This window comes from Mustela nigripes, chromosome 12 (genome assembly GCF_022355385.1).
Source record: "Mustela nigripes isolate SB6536 chromosome 12, MUSNIG.SB6536, whole genome shotgun sequence".
NCBI lineage: Eukaryota > Metazoa > Chordata > Mammalia > Carnivora > Mustelidae > Mustela > Mustela nigripes.
In genome coordinates, this window is record NC_081568.1 from 102913750 (window position 1) to 102933631 (window position 19882).

A 19882-nucleotide genomic window follows, 5' to 3' on the forward strand; every position below is an offset into this window, starting at 1 on the left:
TTTCAAATGCTGTGAAAACATGAAAGGGACTACTATTTCATTTCCCTTAAATTTAAAATTTGTAGCTAATGTTGATTCATGAAAATTTACAAATTTCATAGTTCTCAATCTTGTCCCAAATCACTGTTTTATTTAACACAATTACCTATTTGTAAATTGAGAAAGATATATATTTGGCTGTAAACTAAACAAATGTTTTAGAAGTTATTTTATAACAGCAGTGTATACAAACCTGAAATTCTCGGAGAAGAGTTGATATGTTGGCTTCATTTGCCAAGTTTGTCAAAATTTCAAGCTATAGTAGAAAAAAGAAAGAGTAACATTGTAAAGCACCAAAAAAAAAAAAAGCATTAATTTAATAAAGACAAGGCATTGAATAGAATGGTAATTTTTGTTTTTAAAAAGTCACACTGTTACAAATGTTGTGAGGCATATACCTTTCTGGTGAATTTTGTCTTCCTACATCTCCAAGCAGAGAACAAGAAATTACATAATTTTCAAAAACAATTAGGAAAAAGAGAATCCTCCATCTTCCCTGCTTATCCCAACTTTATAATTTATATCTAATTAACCTAAACAATTTAAGGTAGTTTGTTGCTTTTTCCCCCTTTATTAATAAAGCTAGAAAACAACTTGCCCTTCATGTACTACCTCTGTTTTCCAGATACCAATTAATTCTTGGATTTGTTCTCATTTATCCTACCATCCCAAATACTTGGACATTTTAATTCTCTTTTCTTGATTCATAGTTATAAGAAGATGTAATTAAAAGTCTATCTCCAATTGGCTCACTAAAACAGTTTCAGTTCTTCCTCGTAAAAAATATTCAAGCTATCTGAAGGAAAGCATGATAAAGGAAAAAAGGGAGACACCTGGGTGGCTCAGTGAGTTAAAGCCTCTGCCTTCGCTCAGGTCATGATCCCAGGGTCCTGGGATTGAGCCCCACATCAGGCTCTCTGCTCAGCGGGGAGCCTGCTTCCTCCTTTATCTCTGCCTGCCTCTCTGCCTACTTGTGATCTCGATCTGTCAAATAAATAAATCTTAAAAAAAAAAAAAGAAACAGAGAACAGACAGGACAGATAGAAAACAAAACACAAGATGTATGTGTGATGTATATATACACATAGTCATATCACAAATGACATTAAAAATAAATGGTCTAAATACTCCAATTAAAAGGGATAGATTGTAGAGAAGTTCCATATATATTTTCAGTACTAGTCATTTTTCAGATATATGTACTGGGAATATCTTTTTCCCAGATCATAGCATCACTCTGCAGTTTATTTTGATGAAAACACTTTAATTATTTTTTAAGATTTTATTTATTTATTTGTCAGAGAGACAACAAGTGAGTACAAACAGGCAGAGCACCAGTCAGAGGGAGAAGCAGGCTTCCTGCTGAGCAAGGAGCCCGATGTGGAACTCTAACCCAGCACCCTGGGATCATGACCTGAGCCAAAGGCAGACGCTTAAAAACATTTTCATTTTTATATAATTAAAAAAAAAAAAACCAATCTCAAACATATAGAAAAGGTAAAAAGAACTATTTTGATCTGAATCATTTGAGAGTTGCCAATCTGACACCACATCATCCCCAAATATTTCTGTGTAGATTCCCTACAAACCAGGACATTGCCCTACAGAACACAATAGGATTAAGAAAATCAAGAAAATTAACAAATTAACACTTATACATACCTCCATGCAATCATCACTTCCATTAAGTTTCATTAATTATCTCAATCATAATAAAAGGATCCAATTCAGTATCAGACATTCAGTTTTATCTTTAGTCTCCTTTGGCCTGAAAGTTTCTATGTATTTTTCTGACCCTCACAACCTTGACATTTTTGATGACTGCAAACCAGTTATTTTCTAAAATATCCCACAATTTTGATGTGTATTAGATTTCCTTATGATTGAACCCAGTTTTCATGTGAGTAACCAATCATCCCAATATATGCTGAAAAGTCCATTCTTTCCACACGGGTTTGTAAGGTCTCCTCTATTATATAATACATCTTCATATACATGGATGTTTCCACGCTTTCTTTTCTATCTCACTTATTTTTCTGTCTAAATATCACAGTTTTAATTATCATAACTTTATATCCCTATGTTCTTTAGTGTAGTTATTATTCCCTGAACATAACACTCTTTCATAATCTCTGTTAGCATAAACTGCTCTCTTCTCCTACTCAGACCCTACAACCACCTCCCATTCAATGTACCAACAAGAACAAAAAAATTCACAAAAATATTATTCTTTTAAAATCCACTCAAACATCAACTTTTCCACAAGTATTTTCTAAATCCTAGAAACTTAACCCTACTTTTCTATCCTGCACAATACTCAATTCAATTCTCTATAATATCACTTAAAAAACACAGTGCTAAAATTATCTACTTGTCCAGCATACAAAGCATTATTCGAGGTGCAGGTAGCATGTATAAACTTAGTATTATTAAGATGCAGCAGCATTTATTATAACTGGATATAATAATAAAGTTTAGAAAGTATAAAGAAAATCCCTAAAAGTATCTATCTGTGTTTCTGAAAATGCAGGTCTCCATTTTGTAGATGCTCTAGCAATATCTAGCTATAGCTATCTTCAAAATAAAGATGCACTAAGGGTAGTTGAAAAATAAAAGCATGTGTACCTTCAGTGTTTTGATCATAGTTGGATCAGTTGATCGAACATAGAAACTCTTCAGATAAGGTTCAAACATACCCTAGATTATAAAAAGAAATACATAAATACATTTATGGTTTTAATGCATTCATTTCTCCCTTGAATTATGTGTTCATAATGTACATACCTTTCTTTGAATTGACATAGTTGCTATATTCTGTAGGACAATATACTGCACCTCCCTAAAAATGAAAGGAGAATTTTCATTGGATATATTTTCCAAGTAAGTACCTTTATGTAAACAGTATATTAAGCCAAAAAAAATGCAGTTAGTTTCAAACTGAACTCAAATATTAAACAGTTTTTAGTAAATCTTAGGTATTTATGTCTTCTTCTTTTATTTTTTTTTTTTAAGATTTTATTTATTTATTTTACAGAAAGAAATCACAAGTAGATGGAGAGGCAGGCAGAGAGAGAGAGAGGGAAGCAGGCTCCCTGCTGAGCAGAGAGCCTGATGCGGGGCTCGATCCCAGGACCCTGAGATCATGACCTGAGCCGAAGGCAGCGGCTTAACGCACTGAGCCACCCAGGTGCCCCTTATGTCTTCTTTTTAAACACATTTTCCTATAAACTAATAAATAAGATTTGATTCATCACGTGGAAAAGTTAAAACCTATTTTACAATACTGTATTCCTAAGATGTAAAGCCAAAACTACAGCTGCTCTGAACACATGCAAGGAAGGTGCTCTTAGGGCTAACAGAATAAACATGATCATAGCATTAATATAAACTCTTGATCAGATGATCACCATATCCCTCAGTTCTAACCAGAAAGACTAGTTTAAAAAAAAAAAAAAGCTGTGTTACTTTATGTCCAAATATCTAAGAAATGAATGTAGAAGTTAATGTGGTATAAAGCTTCACATGAAAAAATGCATTCCAGAACTTCCTGATAGCCTTTGAACTAGTTACAGAAAAGAAAACATTACTGAACTGAGAAAAAGGAAAAGAGTGACCATGTATAAAGACACGGTCTTTACATACAAAGAATCCTAAACACAAAGGTGTTTAGGTCCTAAGCACAAAGAATATCACTAAGGAATGGCAAAAGTCAGTCTAGAGTTAAGTAGCTGAGGCACTAAGGTCTTGTTACATGTATCTTTTTCCCCCAACTCTATCAGCAGAAGTAAGGACTCAATGAAAGAAATTTTAAATTTAAAGTAACTAATTATAACAAAATATTCAGGGTAAGCTAAATAGCTGAAACTGTTTTGTAATTCTTAAAACAGAGAAAACAAAACGACAATAAAAATCTGATCTTAAACATTGCCAAAATATTTTCAATCTCTTTGGGCTTGAGTTTAAGAGAAATTTTATATTTATCACCAACTTAGAGATAAAATGTATAAAACTTTGCTTCAAAGCCATTATAAGGGTGATGAGAACTTCTGTCATAAAATATAAGAGAACTATGTTTCCCCCACATGCCTCTACACTTAGATTCAGAGATCAAAATGTATAAAGCTTGTATGATGACCCTTAAGTATGAAATCTTATAGACAGAACACAGAGTCATGTAATCAATGTCTGAAAGATAGATTACAGTTGTACAAACACTACTTTTGAAGCCACACAAAAGAAAAAAAAACAAAATCACTTCCTACCTATTACTACGAAGTAAACGCACTAGTGATTTCGAAATGATGCCAACTTCAGACTTTGGTGATATGTGCCAATACAGCTGAGCAACTGCCATAACCACCTAAAAGATAAAGCATGAAAACAGTAAGAACTATAAACATGGGAGCAATCTACAGCTTTGAAGTACATTCTTACATATTGTTTACTCCTACAAAATTCCTGTGATTACGAATATGCTACTATCCTTTGAAGCAGGTTGAACAGTGTCCTCCCAAGAATTCATGTCTACCTGAAGAATGTGACCTTACCTGGATAAAAGTCTTTGCAGATATTATTAAGGTAATGCTGGAGATGAGATCACACTGGATTAGGGTGGGCCCTAAATCCAGTAAGTGTCCTTATAAAGAAAATTATAGACACAGACACATTAAAGAAAGCAATGTAAAGATGGAGGCAGAGACTGGAGTGATGAATCTATAAGTCACTGAGTGCGGATTGCAGGCAATCACTATAAACTAGCAAAAGGCAGTTTCTCCCGTAAAGCCACCAGAAGAAACGAACCCTTTGATGCCTTGATTTTGGACTTCCACTTTCTCACTAAAAAGTGAGAAAATACATTTCTGTTGTTCTAATTCACCTGGTTTGTGGTAATTTACTATGACAGCCCTTGGAAACCAATACACCATTGAGAAAGAAAATAGATGTTATCAGAAAACAGATGTTAAATGAGCTACCGAAAGTCTGCCTGCCAGTATGCAGCAAAGCTTTTCGTAACACTCCAAACCCCATACTCTTCCTAACATTGCTGCTGTTGCTCTGAGATTGGGAATATTTTAAAGTTTTAAGTATGCCTTTCCAAATGAAGTCCAAATACTTTTGAAAAAGTAACAAGTAACAAGTAAGATGAAAATTTAAAAAATCAGTATATTAAATTTATAATTAAATGAACTCTACTAAAATAATTCCTCTAAAGTAACAGAATTTGAAATAATCTTTTGTTTTCAAAATGCAGAACCTTAAAAACAGTCTTTGCTTCAAAGCCATTATAAGGGTGATGAGAACTTCTGTCATAAAATATAAGAGAACTATGTTTCCCCCACATGCCTCTACACTTAGATTCAGAGATCAAAAGTCCAAACTGAAAAGTGATCCAGTTTAACCTGTGACAAATGCAGAGAGTTACAGTAGTTATATCATCTTGACTTTAGCTCAGAAAACATTAATACTACTTTACTTATGCTTGTTCTATAAGGTTCTAACAAATATATGGCAGTAGTTTTATATATGCTTAAAGAGTATACAGCAGCTGAGGGTGCTTGAGATAAAAGGAGTTCCTTCCAAAACTAAGAAACATTTTTAAAATGTTTTTATTCTATTTATTTATTTTTAAAAAGCACTTTTAAAAAAATACTGCTCACAGAGTCCCAAATTTACTGTTTCTTGGCCCATTGCTGTACTTTTTTTTTCTTACAAAGCTGATTTATAGCTTTCAGATATTACTTGGCAATTGAGGAACTTAAGGATATTTTATTTCTTCACTTGTGATCCACAAATACACTGTAATTATTGAACAAACTGTCCTGAATTTAAAAACTTACAAAATAAGAGCACCTGGGTGGTTCCATCGGTTAGGCATCTGCCTTTGGCCCAGGTCATGATCTGGGACTAAGTTCTATGTCAGGCTCCCTGCTCAACAGGGAGTCTGCTTCTCTCTTTGCGCCTTCCTCTCCCCCATCTCATGCTCGCTCTCTCTCTCTCCAACTTGTCCTCTCTCAGTAAAAATTTTTAAATGTTAAAAAAAATTTAAAAATAGTATCTTATAAAATAAAATTTCTATGACTGACTTAATCTACAAGAAGGTAATGGTCATTTTTACAAATACTAAAGTATACAGTTGGCTAATAAGTCTTAGTATATTATAGAAAAGAAAGTAAAACTTAATTGTAATGTATTTTACAGAAATTAAGCCCTTTTCTATTAAAAATTGTCCAATGCTACTAGTAAGAAAGTAAACTGTACTTTCTATATATGTCAATGTTTTAAAGATTCTAGATGCCACTCAGTATGTAATCTCTTCTACTATACTAATTAGGGCACTCCCTCAAGCCCACAGGCGTACAAACTCTTCTTCTCCCCTAGTATTTACAAATCTAAAAGTTTCAAGTTGCTTCCATAACCAGAATTTGAAATCTATAGTCTAATTTGTAAAAGCCAAGAGGGAAACTCCCTATCTCCAAAGTCCAAAATGACTAAAATATACACATAGATGGGTCCTCTACAGTTAAATTATGTGCATTCATGATAAAGTATATCCTATAAGCACTTTTCTATTCCTAACTATTCTTACCACTTTTGCCTTATCTACAGTTAGGACAGCCTCCCAACACTCTGCTGACAATGCCCCTTATCTACAAATCAATACATAGCACTGACCAAGTTTCCTGAAAAAATTTTCAAAGTTTCTCCTTTAACTGTGAGTCAGGCCAGAAGAAGGAAATCTACTCACAATCCTTAAACAGCCAACCTTTATATGTACTTAACAGCACCCAATTAGAAGGATAGCAAAATATATTGGGACAAAAAGTAAATTACTCTATTTGGTATATATCAAATAAGTATGGAATTAAAACATACTGGGGAAAAAAGTACAAACTACTTCTATTTGTTTCACCATTTTTGATCAGTAAGTATTTTGATTATAAAATCAATTCCCAAGATAAAGATAAACAGTGAGTCAACTATAAAGAGAGTTTCAGGTGACAAGTTACAGCTACTTAAATACAATCTGGCTAAGCTGGGCTCACTGAACTATAACCATGTTTTACAACATTAGAAAAATAGCATTTTTTTATTACTGTGTATGGCTATTTAATAATAATATAGAAACTAAATTATCAGGTATAAGATAAAAACTTCTGCAAATTACTAAGATACATAGACAGAGCTCTAAGCTCTAAATCAGCATGCATCCAAAACCTTAAAATAACTCACATTTTCAAAATTTTTATTAGTTGAACAGAACCATTCATTAAGAACATGTTTTAAATTAACAATATTAAGAAAATGTTTTACTCCATCAAATGTTTAGATATAACTGCCAGTTAACAGGTAACACAGAGCACAGAAGAAAAAATTAAATAGCACTATAAAGTAAGCAAAGAGAAAACCCTAAAGAACATTCTGCAAGACTTGGGAGGTTTAAGAGCTGTAACAACCAGGTACTATACATACTGGTTTAGATTACCTATTTATAACAGATACTTTAAAATAAACTGGTATTAAATGAGATGAAATTTTATTGAATAGAGAGGACTGACTAGGGAAAAAAGTTTAAAAAGTACTATATACAGTATGATTTTTACCTTGGTTTAAAAAATATGTATGTATAGACAAACATACAAGTGAATATATGTATATTTATGCAGAAAAAGGGTCTGGAAGAAAATGCATCAAAACATAACAGTGATTTCTGAGTGATGGGAATATGATGTTTTAATTTCTTTAAAGTTTTGCCAGTCCCTATTTCCTAATGTTTTATTGTGCACATAAATAAATGAAATATAAAGTGTATTTAAACCAAAAAGATGTAAAACAAAAGAAAACAAACTCAGGAGTCAAATGAAAATGATTTTTAACTGCTATTCCTACCAGTTAAAATCTTTTAGGTATGCAGCATTATGATAGACACTTTCTTTATATGTTAGTCTCTTAAAAACTCTTATTAGGTTGACATGAATATTAAGGACTGATACCACATACTCTCAACTACAACCAAGTAACAGAAATATGCAGTCTTCCAACCCAATGAGAAACATATTAAGCTCATATATTAGGAAAAGCCAATTAACAAAACTGCAAAAGTAAATGAAGTCCAATAGGCATATAACTACCAAACCAAGTAATCTCATCAAAACTGATATTTTTGGTGTATGATCAAATAAACAAATGCTCCCTTAGCACACTGAAATATTGTTCACTGAACTTAAATACTTTTAACAACTGTTTTTAAAAATCCATAAATTATTTCTTATAAGGGTGTTAAATTACCGCTGCATTCCTGCTCTGAAGCAAAGGCTTTGTATTCCGAATTAAAAGTCTATGGTCTGGATCCATAGTATATGGCTTCTTCCTTTGGTCAGTCTTTTCCTTCTGTTCATCATCAGATTCATAGAAATTCTTTTCGTTGTCTTCTAAACCATCATCCTGAAAGAAATACAAAGAAAACATTCTTTTTGTTGGTTTTTTTTTCTTTTTAATTTTATTTATTTGACAGAGATCACAAGCAGGCAGAGAGGCAGGTAGAGAGAGAAGGAAGCAGGCTCCCCGCAGAGCAGAAAGCCCAATGCGGGCTCGATCCCAGGACCCTGAGATCATGACCGGAGCCGAAGGCAGAGGCCCAACCCACTGAGCCACCCAGGCGCCCAGAAAACATTCTTTTTTAACATCTACAATCATGATAGTATTTTATCGTAAAATACCACTGTTGAAAGTATTTGAAAATCTTAAGCTACCTGTATAAAAGAAGGCCTTGCTTTTTCTCACATTTGTAACAATGTAACTGTCCTTTAGTGCTATACATAATATTTCTTTTCTGTTATATAGTAGACCTCTGAAATATTAAATCCCCATTGATATATCCATAGCTGACAAAAGGCAAAACTTGATAATGAGACTCTTAACAAAGCTATAACAGAAGATTACCTAAAACCTGAGAACTATTTCCATACATTATCAGTCACTCTGTAACTGGATCTAAAAGTCAGAACAAAGAGAACTGTTTCAACTGCAGCATGCATAAAAGAAATCATAATAAAACTTGACAGGTTAAAAACTAGTGTGTAAGTATGTCCCTGTATTGTCAAGAAAGACTCAGTTTGATACTTAATGCATATCCACAGGGGTTGATTCTATATTTTTGCTTTGTACAAATTACTTTGTAATTTGAATTCATTGTTATCTCTGTCAAAATCTGCCTAAAGGCATTTAGTCTTAAAAATAAACAAACAAAAAACATTAAAAGACAATAATTCTACCTAGATCCAATTCAAGAGTCGTTTAGAGGTAATTTTTGTTACTAAGTAGCTGAAACACAATTTTTACTTCTGAAAAGATGAAGTTGATATACTTTTCACTACTCCTCTATCTACAACTAGAAACTGCAGACATTATTTAAAAAATAAACTTAAGTAAGGAAAGACAGAGAGGAGAAGAAAGACTGGATATGGACCTCAGGACCCAAAGAATGAAACAAGAAAAGTTCCTTGGGTTTTCATTTTTACCACATTTTACCAAGGACTGAAAAACTGAGTGCCCAAAACACCAAGCACAGATAAAACAAACCCTCCAAAAGCCTACTCTCAAAGCCAAAAGGACCAAGTAAAAGAAAAATCTAGCAAGACATCTTTTAGAAAATAACTACTCTACTGTAGCTACCAATAGAGAAAAACTAAGGTTTCATTCCTACCCCCATCAGCAAAGGCTGGCATGGAACCTGCCATGAGATGCCTCCATCATCCCACTGGAATGATGTCAGAAAAGGCCACTATAGCCAAGACTTTAATTCCCAGGAGATAACATGCCATCCCCATGGTGTCAATGAAGACAAAGTGAGGAACTTGCATATCTAAGTCCACCCATCAAGAACAAAGTGACCTTGGGGCACATGGGTGGCTCAGTCATTCAAGTGACTGCCTTCAGCTTGGGTCATGATCCCAGGGTCCTAGGATGGAGACCCATGTCCTCCTGCTCCCTGCTCGGCAGGGAGCCTGCTTCTCCCTCTCCCTCTGCCTCTCCTCCTGTTTGTGTTTATTCTGTCAAATAAATAAAATCTTAAAAAAAAAAAAAAAAAAGAACAAAGTGATCTTATCCCTCCCAACTGAGCTAGTCTAAGAAAAAGTACTCAGTGGACACTTAAGATTTATAGCACCACCACCCAGTGGTAACAATGACACTAGTGGAGGAAACATGTAGAACAGCCATGAGACATTTCTATCCCTCCCAGCCTAAGAGCTATCAGGACAGAATTACTGGGGAACCTGAAATCCCATATTCAGCCACAGTAACAGTGAAAACAACCTCCCTGGGATGTCAATGGAGGCTAAGTGGGGAAACTGGACTTCTACCACGACCTGGAAGTAATGAGGGAGCATGCACTCCACCTTTCCTTAATGGAGTGTTATCAAACAAACCCAGCTAAAACAGAAGATCTGGGGGTGCCTGGGTGGCTCAGTGTATTAAATCCTCTGCCTCTGGCTCAGGTCGTGGTCCCAGGGTCCTGGGATCAAGCCCCACATGGGGCTCTCTGCTCAGCAGGGAGCCTGCTTCCCCCTCTCTCTCTGTGCCTGCCTCTGCCTGCTTTGTGACCTCCACTGTCAAATAAATAAAATAAACTCTTAAAAAAATAAGTAAAAAATAGAAGATCTGAATAAAATGTAGAATCTCATAATATTCAAAATGTTCAGGTTTCAATAAAAATTATTCATCATTCCAAGAACAAGATATAAAGTTGGATGAAAAATGATAAACAGTAGATACCAACATTACAACAACAGGAATATTAGAAATATCTGATTAAGATTTTACATCAGCCATCATAAAAATGCTTCAAAGGAAAATGAGGAACACCACTGAAATAAAAGGAAAAATAGAAGGTCTTAGCAAAGACTTACAACGTCTTGAGAAAAAAACAATATATAAAAAAGACCAAACAGAAATGTTAAAGTGAAAAATATAAGAGTCAAAATCAAACAATGACTGAGACCAAAAGCAGTATTAAGGAGACAAGGAAACCATCAGTGAACATAATAAAAGAGAAATTGCCCATTCTGAACAACAGTGAAAAAAAAAAGACTAACAACAAAGAAAAAACAAAAAGAAAAAAGAAAAGCACCCCGCTACACCACCAAAAAAAAAAAAAAAAACAACCTCAGAACTTCAGGGGACTTGTGGAACTATAACAAAGTAACATCTTTTGTCATCTGAATCTTGGAAATAAAGAAGACAAAGGGTGGGGCTGAAAGAGTACTCCAAGAAATAATGGATGACAAAATATTACTTGGCAAAAGAAATAAAAACAGACTGAATAAGGTGAGTGAATAAACTCTAAGCAAGATACATACAAAGAAATCCATAATAAGACATACTAAGTCAAACACATACAAAGAAATCCATAATAAGACATACTAAGTCAAACATCTGAAAACCAAAGACAAAGAGAAAAAATCTGGAAAGCAGCATGATAGAAATGACACTGGAGAGGATTTGGTAATGAGTCAGAGTGATTAGTGATGAGGATAAAAATGTGAAATAAGTTGAAGAACTTCTTAGAAGTTAAAACCAATAGGATGCAGTGAATGAATGTGAAGGATGAAATGGGACCACTTACACAGGCTGTCCCCATTCCCAGCCTGGATAACCAAGCAGATAATGATGTCACCAGATAAGAAAACCTGTCCAGGGAGAGAAAGAATCTCTCTCTTCTTCATGGCTTCTTGCTATACAAACATTCTTAAAAGATAGTCTAAAACAAAACCTACAAATGCCTTTACTCAAAAGAGCTTCAAAAATGAGGAATTCCAATGAAGAACCATCTCCCAATATTTTCTTTTGTTCATGACTGACCTACCCTTATTTCTAAGTGAATTCTCTTTCTACACATTCACAAATTCCTCCTAAGAAAACCAAATGTATAATTTGTGATCTCTAATCATTTTTACTTCAATACGGTAGAAAAGTTTTTAAATCGGCTACATAACTAAGTAAAGAGTTTTTAAACTTGACACCAAAAGCACAGTCCATAAAAGTGAACATAATAAACTGGATCTCGGGGCACCTGGATGGCTCAGAGGGTTAAAGCCTCTGCCTTCGGCTCAGATCATGATCCCAGGGTCCTGGGATAGAGCTCCACATCAGGCTCTCTGCTCAGAAGCCTGCTTCCCCCTCCCTCTCTGCCTGCCTCTCTGCCTACTTGTGATCTCTCTGTCAAATGGATAAATAAAATCTTTAAAAAAAATAAATAACCTGGATCTCATTAAAGTTAAAAAATTCCTGATCCATGAAAAACCCTCTTATGAAGAATAAAAAAATTCTAGACTGGCAGAAATATCTGCAACCACACATATGATAATGGACTAGTATCCAGAATATAAAGACAACTCCCAAAACTCAACCGGAAAAAAAAAATTAAATTTAAAAAAGAGCAAAAGGTATTTTTAAGGACTGACCTGTACATCTCACCCTCCAAATTCACATGTTGAAGCCCTCATTCTCAAAGTGACTATATGACAAACTAGGGCCTTTAAAAAGAGGTCATTAAGTTTAACTGAGACCATCTGGGTGGCACCCTAATTCAACAGCACTGGTGTCCATATAAGAAGAAAGAGAAATGCCAATGGTGGCATAGAGAAAAAAACCATTTGAATACCCAGTGAGAAAAGAGCCATCTGCAAGCCAAAGAGAGACACCTCAGGAGAAACCAAACTTGCCAACACCTTGATCTTGAACTTCCAGCCTCCTGGAAGAACTGTGAGAACGTGAGAAATAAATATCTGTCCATCAAGCCACCCAGTTTGGTATTTTCTTATGGCAGTACTAGCAAAATAATACAGACTTTCAACAAATAAATTCACTGAAGAACGTATGGCAAAAAGCACATGAAAAAATAAAACTTCATTACCTTCTAGGAACGCACAAATTAAACCTACAGCATATCAAAATGACTATACTACACACATATCAAAATGGCTCTCATCTTATATAAAAACATAGTGACAACACCAAATGATAGTGAGAACATAGGAAACTGATCATTCATACACTGGTGGTGACTCTAAAAGGTTATAGCCACTCGCAGTTTGGCAATTTCTTACAAAACCAAACTTGTAATTACCATACCAGTAATTGCACCCCTGGGCATTTATCCCTGGGAAATAGAAATGTATACTCATACAAAAATCTGTTAACAAGTATTCATAACAGCTTTATTCCTAGTAGCCAAAATGGAAACAACCCAGATGTCCTTCAATGGATGAATGGTTAAACGAATGGTAAATAAAATGGTTGAACATTTATGCCATGGAATGCCACTCAGAAATAAAAAGAAAAAAATAATGATATATACAACAAATCCAATTAATCTCCAGATAAGTATGATGAGTGAGAAAAATCCTAAAAGATTACATATTGTATTGTTACATTTGTATACCATTCTTGAAATGATAACATTATAGTTAGAGAACCAATTAGTAATTGCTGGGGGTGGGCAAGGTCAAGCAAAGGGAATGAAGTAGTTTCAGAGATGCAATGGCAACAAGAAGGATCTCTGTGATGGAAATATTCTGCATCTGGACTGTACGAATGTCAGTATCTTTGTTGTAATACCTTACTATCTTCGTTGTAATACCTTACTAGTTTTGTAAGATGTTGCCACTGGAGGAAAACAAGCATAGGTTACACCAGACCTCTCTGTATTCCTAAAACAGCATGTGAATCTACATTATTGTAAAATTAAAAGTTCAATTAAATAAAACTAAGGAGAAAAAAAAATCAATAAATTCTTTTTCTTTTCTTTTTCTTTTTCTTTTTTTTTTTAGTAAGCTCCATGACCAGAGTGGAGCCCAACATAAGGCTTTAACTCACGACACTAAGACTGAGACCTCAGCTGAGATCAAGAATCACACACTTGGGGAGCCTGGGTGGTTCAGTGGGCTAAGCCTCTGCCTTCAGCTCAGATCATGATCTCAGGGTCCTGGGATCGAGCCCCACACTGGGCTCTCTGCTGAGCAAGGAGCCTGCTTCCCCCTCTCTCTCTGCCTGCCTTTCTGCCTACTTATGATCTCTCTCTGTCAAATAAATAAATAAAATCTTTAGAAAAAAAACAAAAAGGAAATCACATACTGAACTGACAGAGTCACCCAGGTGCCCCAAATCAATAAATCATTTAAAATCTATTTATATATATTTATTCATTGTTACAATAATAAAAGAAGTGATCTTAAATGTTATAGATTAATATCACTTACTGAAGTACTTTTACTTTGTTAAGTGTGTACGGATAATATACAATCTTCACTTAATTCGACTTAAATATCACTGAAAATACAGAACTATTACTATTAGGTTTTTTAGAAGTAAGCATAATATTATCTCAATGTTTTTAAAATCCATAATAAAAAAATCTTAAGAACGTCTCCAAACAAAAAAAACACAAAATTTATATTCTCTGGAAACCAAAGAAAAATTTTTAAATACTCACCTTCAAATATAACCATAAATTACAACATTATCATTTTCCTTTGAATGCATAATTCAAAATAAACTATAGTTGATCCTTGAACACAGATTTAGGAGCTAACCCCAACATAGCTGAAAATCTGAGCATAACTTTTGACTCCCCCCAAATTTAACTACTAATAGCCTACTGTTAATGGAAGCCTTACTAATAACATAAATAACTGATTAACATATACTTTGTATGTTATATGTAACACATTAAATTCTTAAAATGTTAACTAGAGAAAAGAAAATGCTAAGAAAATCATGAGAAAACACATTTATAGTACTATACTATATTTACTGAAAAAAATCTATGTATACATGACCTGCACCATTCAAATCTGTGTTGTTCAAGGGTCAACTGTACTTGTCTGCCAGTCCTTTGAAGAAAAAAAAAGAGACTATAAATGGACTATAAATGAGATATACTCCTGTCTTTTTATTTGTTTACTTTTATTTGCATTTATTTTATGCATAAAATAAATGGGCCATAAGTTTTTGTTTCTTCAGTTTTTACCAGGATAGCTTTTTTTCTATGCAACCTCCTGTTCTGATTTAGGAACAGTCTGCTCTTTTTCAGTAAGAATCCTCTCAGTGTGGCAGGGAGAACGCAAAGTTTGACTCTCTTGCTTTACATGATTTTGTACAGTTATCTGGGTCACATAAACAGCAAACCATTTTCAGAGATCATCTCAGCCCACTTATAGGAAGAGATGCACTGTTACTCAAGGCCAGACTTGAGTGACTTTCCATTATGGAGTTCCAGGCCAAACTGATTCTATTATGTGCATTAATAAATTAATAAAATGATATCCAAATAATCACATTCGCTAAGCATGACCACTCTCCTACAATCCTTAGTCAACCTTAATCAAACAAATGTTCAAACACTACCTGAAACTGATATATGATGAACTGCTGTGTTGATACAATCTAACTAGCAAAATTCTCAAATGCACATAAAAAGCTAATCACTAAGCATTTACTCATTCCACTTCTCCTTCATTATTAACACACTTTATTAAAGTTCAATTATATTATTTGAATAAGACATTTGCATTGCTTGATTAATTAATAAAGGGCTGACGTGAGGCTGAATGAGATAAGGCTTCCACACAGAATGGGAACAATCTCCAATAATATACATCTGAGCTGCTGGCTATATTTTCACAGGTGTTCAATCCATAAGAATGGACAACAGCCCCAACAGAATGGAAGCCAGGTGTACACAACCAAAATGGGTATATACCACATCACACCACTTCCATAATGTACTGGCTGGCAAATTACTTGACCTCTCCTTGTCTTAATTTACCCATCTGTGAAAGGGAATAAAAGCAGTATCTATATCATGAAAGTATTTATAAAGACTGATAACGTTAGTGGAGGCACTTAGTGCCTCATGCCTACTAAACACTCAAGTAATAGCTATTACCACAGCTTTTATTAAGAAATTTTCTTCCTAGAAAAACCACATAACAGAAACCACTAATTTACCGCAAATCAAATATCCTGAGTTGCCAAATATAAAGTTTACCCCTAAAATCTCAAAAAAGAGACTCTCATATTTGAGAATTTACAAAGGTATCATGAAACTCTTGTACAACTACTTCATTTTTACCATGATACACTGTTTGGAAAACAGTGAAACAACTTTAATCAATGACAGTTGTAGATGCTTAAAAGAAGTCCCAAACTCCAGTGACAAAAAATGTCATTATAAATATAAAAGGACTTTAAAGATCACTTTTTAAAAATAGGTAATACAGGATAATAGAGTTCTGCTTCCAGTAATAAGAGAGACAATGTGAAACAAACCCTTCTAGTGAGAACTAGGAAAGCTAGGGAGAAAACATGAAACACATCTCAAAGCACTAACAAGCTAAAAGAACAGTGATGAATTATGTAGGCAAGACCTAGAAATCCATCTGCGATTTGCAATTGCTTTTCCCTAAATACACCTGCTATTACCTAACAGGAGTCTGAGAGGCCTATAATCTGAGCACAGCTTTCAACAGATTCACAAAAACATACAAACAAAAACTAGACATTAAGATCCACCAAAAAGCAAAATTCCTACTAACTCTCCCAGTCTTTAGTTTAAAAGCTGGGAGTCTTAAAAATAAATTAATTTAAGTAAGTAAATAAATAAAAGCAAGTCTTTTAGGGAAGAAGATGCTAAACTAAAGCCCAACTTTTAATCATCTTAATCCATAACTGAAGTGATAAAGTAAATCAGATTTTAGATATCCTTACCTAGTAATAATTCCACAAGCAAACTGAAACCCAACAACCAAAGCTTCAAATTAGTTCAACAATGTTTTACAAAGAAGGAAAAGAAGGGAAGAAAGAAAATACAATGTCATTAAGGCTAAGGATTCAGTTTCCATTTCAAAAGAAAAACAGGTTATTATATGGAAAGTGGCAAAAGAGGGGCTTCTGAAATAGATGTGCAATATCTGTTTCTTAATCTGACTACTCATTATATATGTATATTCATTTCATGAAAATTCCCTGATAAAGTCATTTGCTTTTGCCACATGTACATTATATATTACTTCAATGAAAACTTTTAAAAATATGCATATAAGAAAAGACACAATGATGTGACTACAAATCAAGAAAAAAATACAAGTTGGAGCGCCCGGGTGGCTCAGTGGGTTAAGCCGCTGCCTTTGGCTCAGGTCATGATCTCGGGTCCTGGGATCGAGTCCCTCATCTGCCTCTCTGCTCAGCAGGGAGCCTGCTTCCTTTCCTCTCTGCCTGCCTCTCTGCCTACTTGTGATCTCTCTCTGTCAAATAAATAAATAAAATCTCTAAAAAAATAAAAAAAGAAATACAAGTTAAAAAAAGCTAGATAATGGGGATAAAAAAAATTTAAGATGGACTATAAAATAACTATGGATAATATGTTCAAGGAATTACATGGATAAGATTGAGCTTTTAGAAAGGAATTCAACACTATTAGTTGTTACATAAAAGTGACATTCAGTTTTTTTTTTTTTAATTTTATTATGTTATGTTAGTCACCATAGAGTACATCATTAGTTTTTGATGTAGTGCGCCACAATTCATTGTTTGAGTATAACACCCAGTGTTCCATGCAATACATGTCCTCCTTAATGCCCATCCCTCGGCTACTCCATCTCCCCACCCTCCCCCAAAACCCTCAGTTTGTTTCCTTGAGTCCATAGTCTCTCATGGAGCGTCTCCCCCTCTGATTTTCCACCTTCATTATCCTCTTCCTTCTCCTAATGTCCTCCATGCTATTCCTTATGTTCCACAAATAAGTGAAACCACATAATAGTTGACTTTCTCTGTTTGACTTATTTCACTTAGCATAATCTCCTCCAGTTCCATCCATGTTGATGCCAAAGTTGGGTATTCATCCTTTCTGATGGCTGAGTAATATTCAATTGTATATGTGGATCACATCTTCTTTATCCATTCATCTATTGAAGGGCATCTCAGCTCTTTCCACAGTTTGGCTATTTGGACAATGTTTTGCTATGAACAATGGAATATGGGTGGTCCTTTAAAATACACCTGTATCTTGGGGGAAATACCCAGTGGTGCAATCACTGAGTCATAGGATAGCTCTATTTTTAAGTTTTTGAGGAATCTCCAAACTGTTTTCCAAAGCGGCTACATCAATTTGCATTCCCACCAACCATGTAAGATGGTTCCCCTTCCTCCATAACCTCTCCAACACTTGTTGTTTCTTGCCTTGTCAATTTTTGTCATTCTGACTGACGTAAGGTGGTATCTCAGTGGGGTTTTGATTTGAATTTCCCTGATGGCGAACACTTTTTCACGTGTCTGTTAGCCATTTGTATGTCTTCTTTGGAGAAAGTGGCTGTTCATGTCCTCTGCCCATTTTCTGCCATGATTATCTGTTTCTTGGCTGTTGAGTTTGGGAAGATTTTTATAGTTCTTGGACATCAACCCTTTATCTGTAGTGTCACTGCAAACATCTTCTCCTATTCTGTGGGTTGCCTCTTTGTTTGTCTGTTCCTTGGCTGTGCAGAAGCTTTCTATCTTGATGAGGTCCCATAAGTTCATTTTTACTTGTTCCCTTGCTTTTGGAGATGTGTCTTAAAAGAAGTTGCCATGGCCAATGTCAAAGAGGTTACAACTATGTTCTCCTCCAGGATTTTGATGGATTCCTGTCTCACCTGAGGTCTTTCATTCATTTAGAGTTTATCTTTGTGTACAGTGTAAGAGAATGGTCCAGTTTCATTCTTCTGTATATAGCTGTCCGATTTTCAAAGCACCATTTATTGAAGAGACCATCTTTCTTCCATTGGATATTTTTTCCTGCTTTGTCAAAGAGTAGTTGACCAGAGTTAAGGGTCTATATCTGGGGCCCTATTCTGTTCCATTGATCTGTGTCTGTTTTTGTGCCAGTACCATACTGTCATGGTGATCACAGCTTTATAATATATATTGAAAACAGTCAACATGATGCCACCAGCTCTGTTTTTCTTTTTCAATATTTCCTGGGTGATTCGGGTCTTCTCTGGTTCCATACCAATTTTAGAATTGTTTCAGCACTTTGAAAAATGACACTGGTATTTTTATTGGGATGGCACTGCAAGTATAGATTGCCCTGGGCAGCACAGATACTTTAACAATGTTCATTCTTCTGATCCATGAACATGTAATGTTTTTCCATCTTTTTGTGTCTTCTTCGATTTCTTTCATGAGTGTTTTTGTAGTTCCTAGAGTACAGATCCTTTACCTCATTGGTTAGGTTTATTCCAAGGTATCTTATGGGTTTGGGGGCTACTGAAAATGGAACTGATTCCCTAATTTCTCCTTCTAGTTACATTGTTAGTGTATTGGAAAGCAACTGATTTCTGTGCATTGATTTTGTATCCTGCCACATTACTGAATTGCTATATGAGTTCTAATAATTTAGGGGTGGACTCTTTGGGGTTCTCTACGGAGTATCATGTCATCTGCAAAAAGAGTGAGTCTGATTTCTTCTTTGCCAATTTGAATGCCTTTTATTTCTTTTTGTTATCTAGTACTTCTAGTACTATGTGACAAGAATGGACATCCTTGTTGTGTTCATGATCTCAACAGGAAGGTTCTCAGCTTTTCCCCACTGAGAATGATAATTTGATCTGGGGTTTTTGTAGATAGTTTTTACGAAATTGAGGAATGTTCCCTCTATCCCTACACTCTGAAGAGTTTTAATCGGGAAAAGATGCTGTATTTTGTCAAATGCTTTTTCTGCATCAGCTGAAAGGGCCATATGGTTCTTGTCTCTTCTTTTATTAATGTGTTCTATCACACTGACTGATTTGAAAATGATGAACCATCCTTG

At 34.8% G+C, this 19882-nt stretch overlaps 1 protein-coding gene across 4 annotated transcripts in view; it reads right to left on the reverse strand.

Moving 5' to 3' along the window:
- Positions 1-19882, reverse strand: part of AP3B1 (adaptor related protein complex 3 subunit beta 1) — a 284409-nt gene that overhangs the window by 150439 nt on the left and 114088 nt on the right. For all 4 annotated transcript variants that reach the window (XM_059418118.1, XM_059418119.1, XM_059418117.1 and 1 more), the window contains 5 exons: positions 8326-8481; positions 4302-4399; positions 2824-2878; positions 2665-2736; positions 233-295 (listed from right to left, as the gene is read on the reverse strand). In XM_059418118.1, the coding sequence (XP_059274101.1) occupies positions 233-295; positions 2665-2736; positions 2824-2878; positions 4302-4399; positions 8326-8481 (444 nt within the window). The remainder of the gene's footprint in view (positions 1-232; positions 296-2664; positions 2737-2823; positions 2879-4301; positions 4400-8325; positions 8482-19882) is intronic.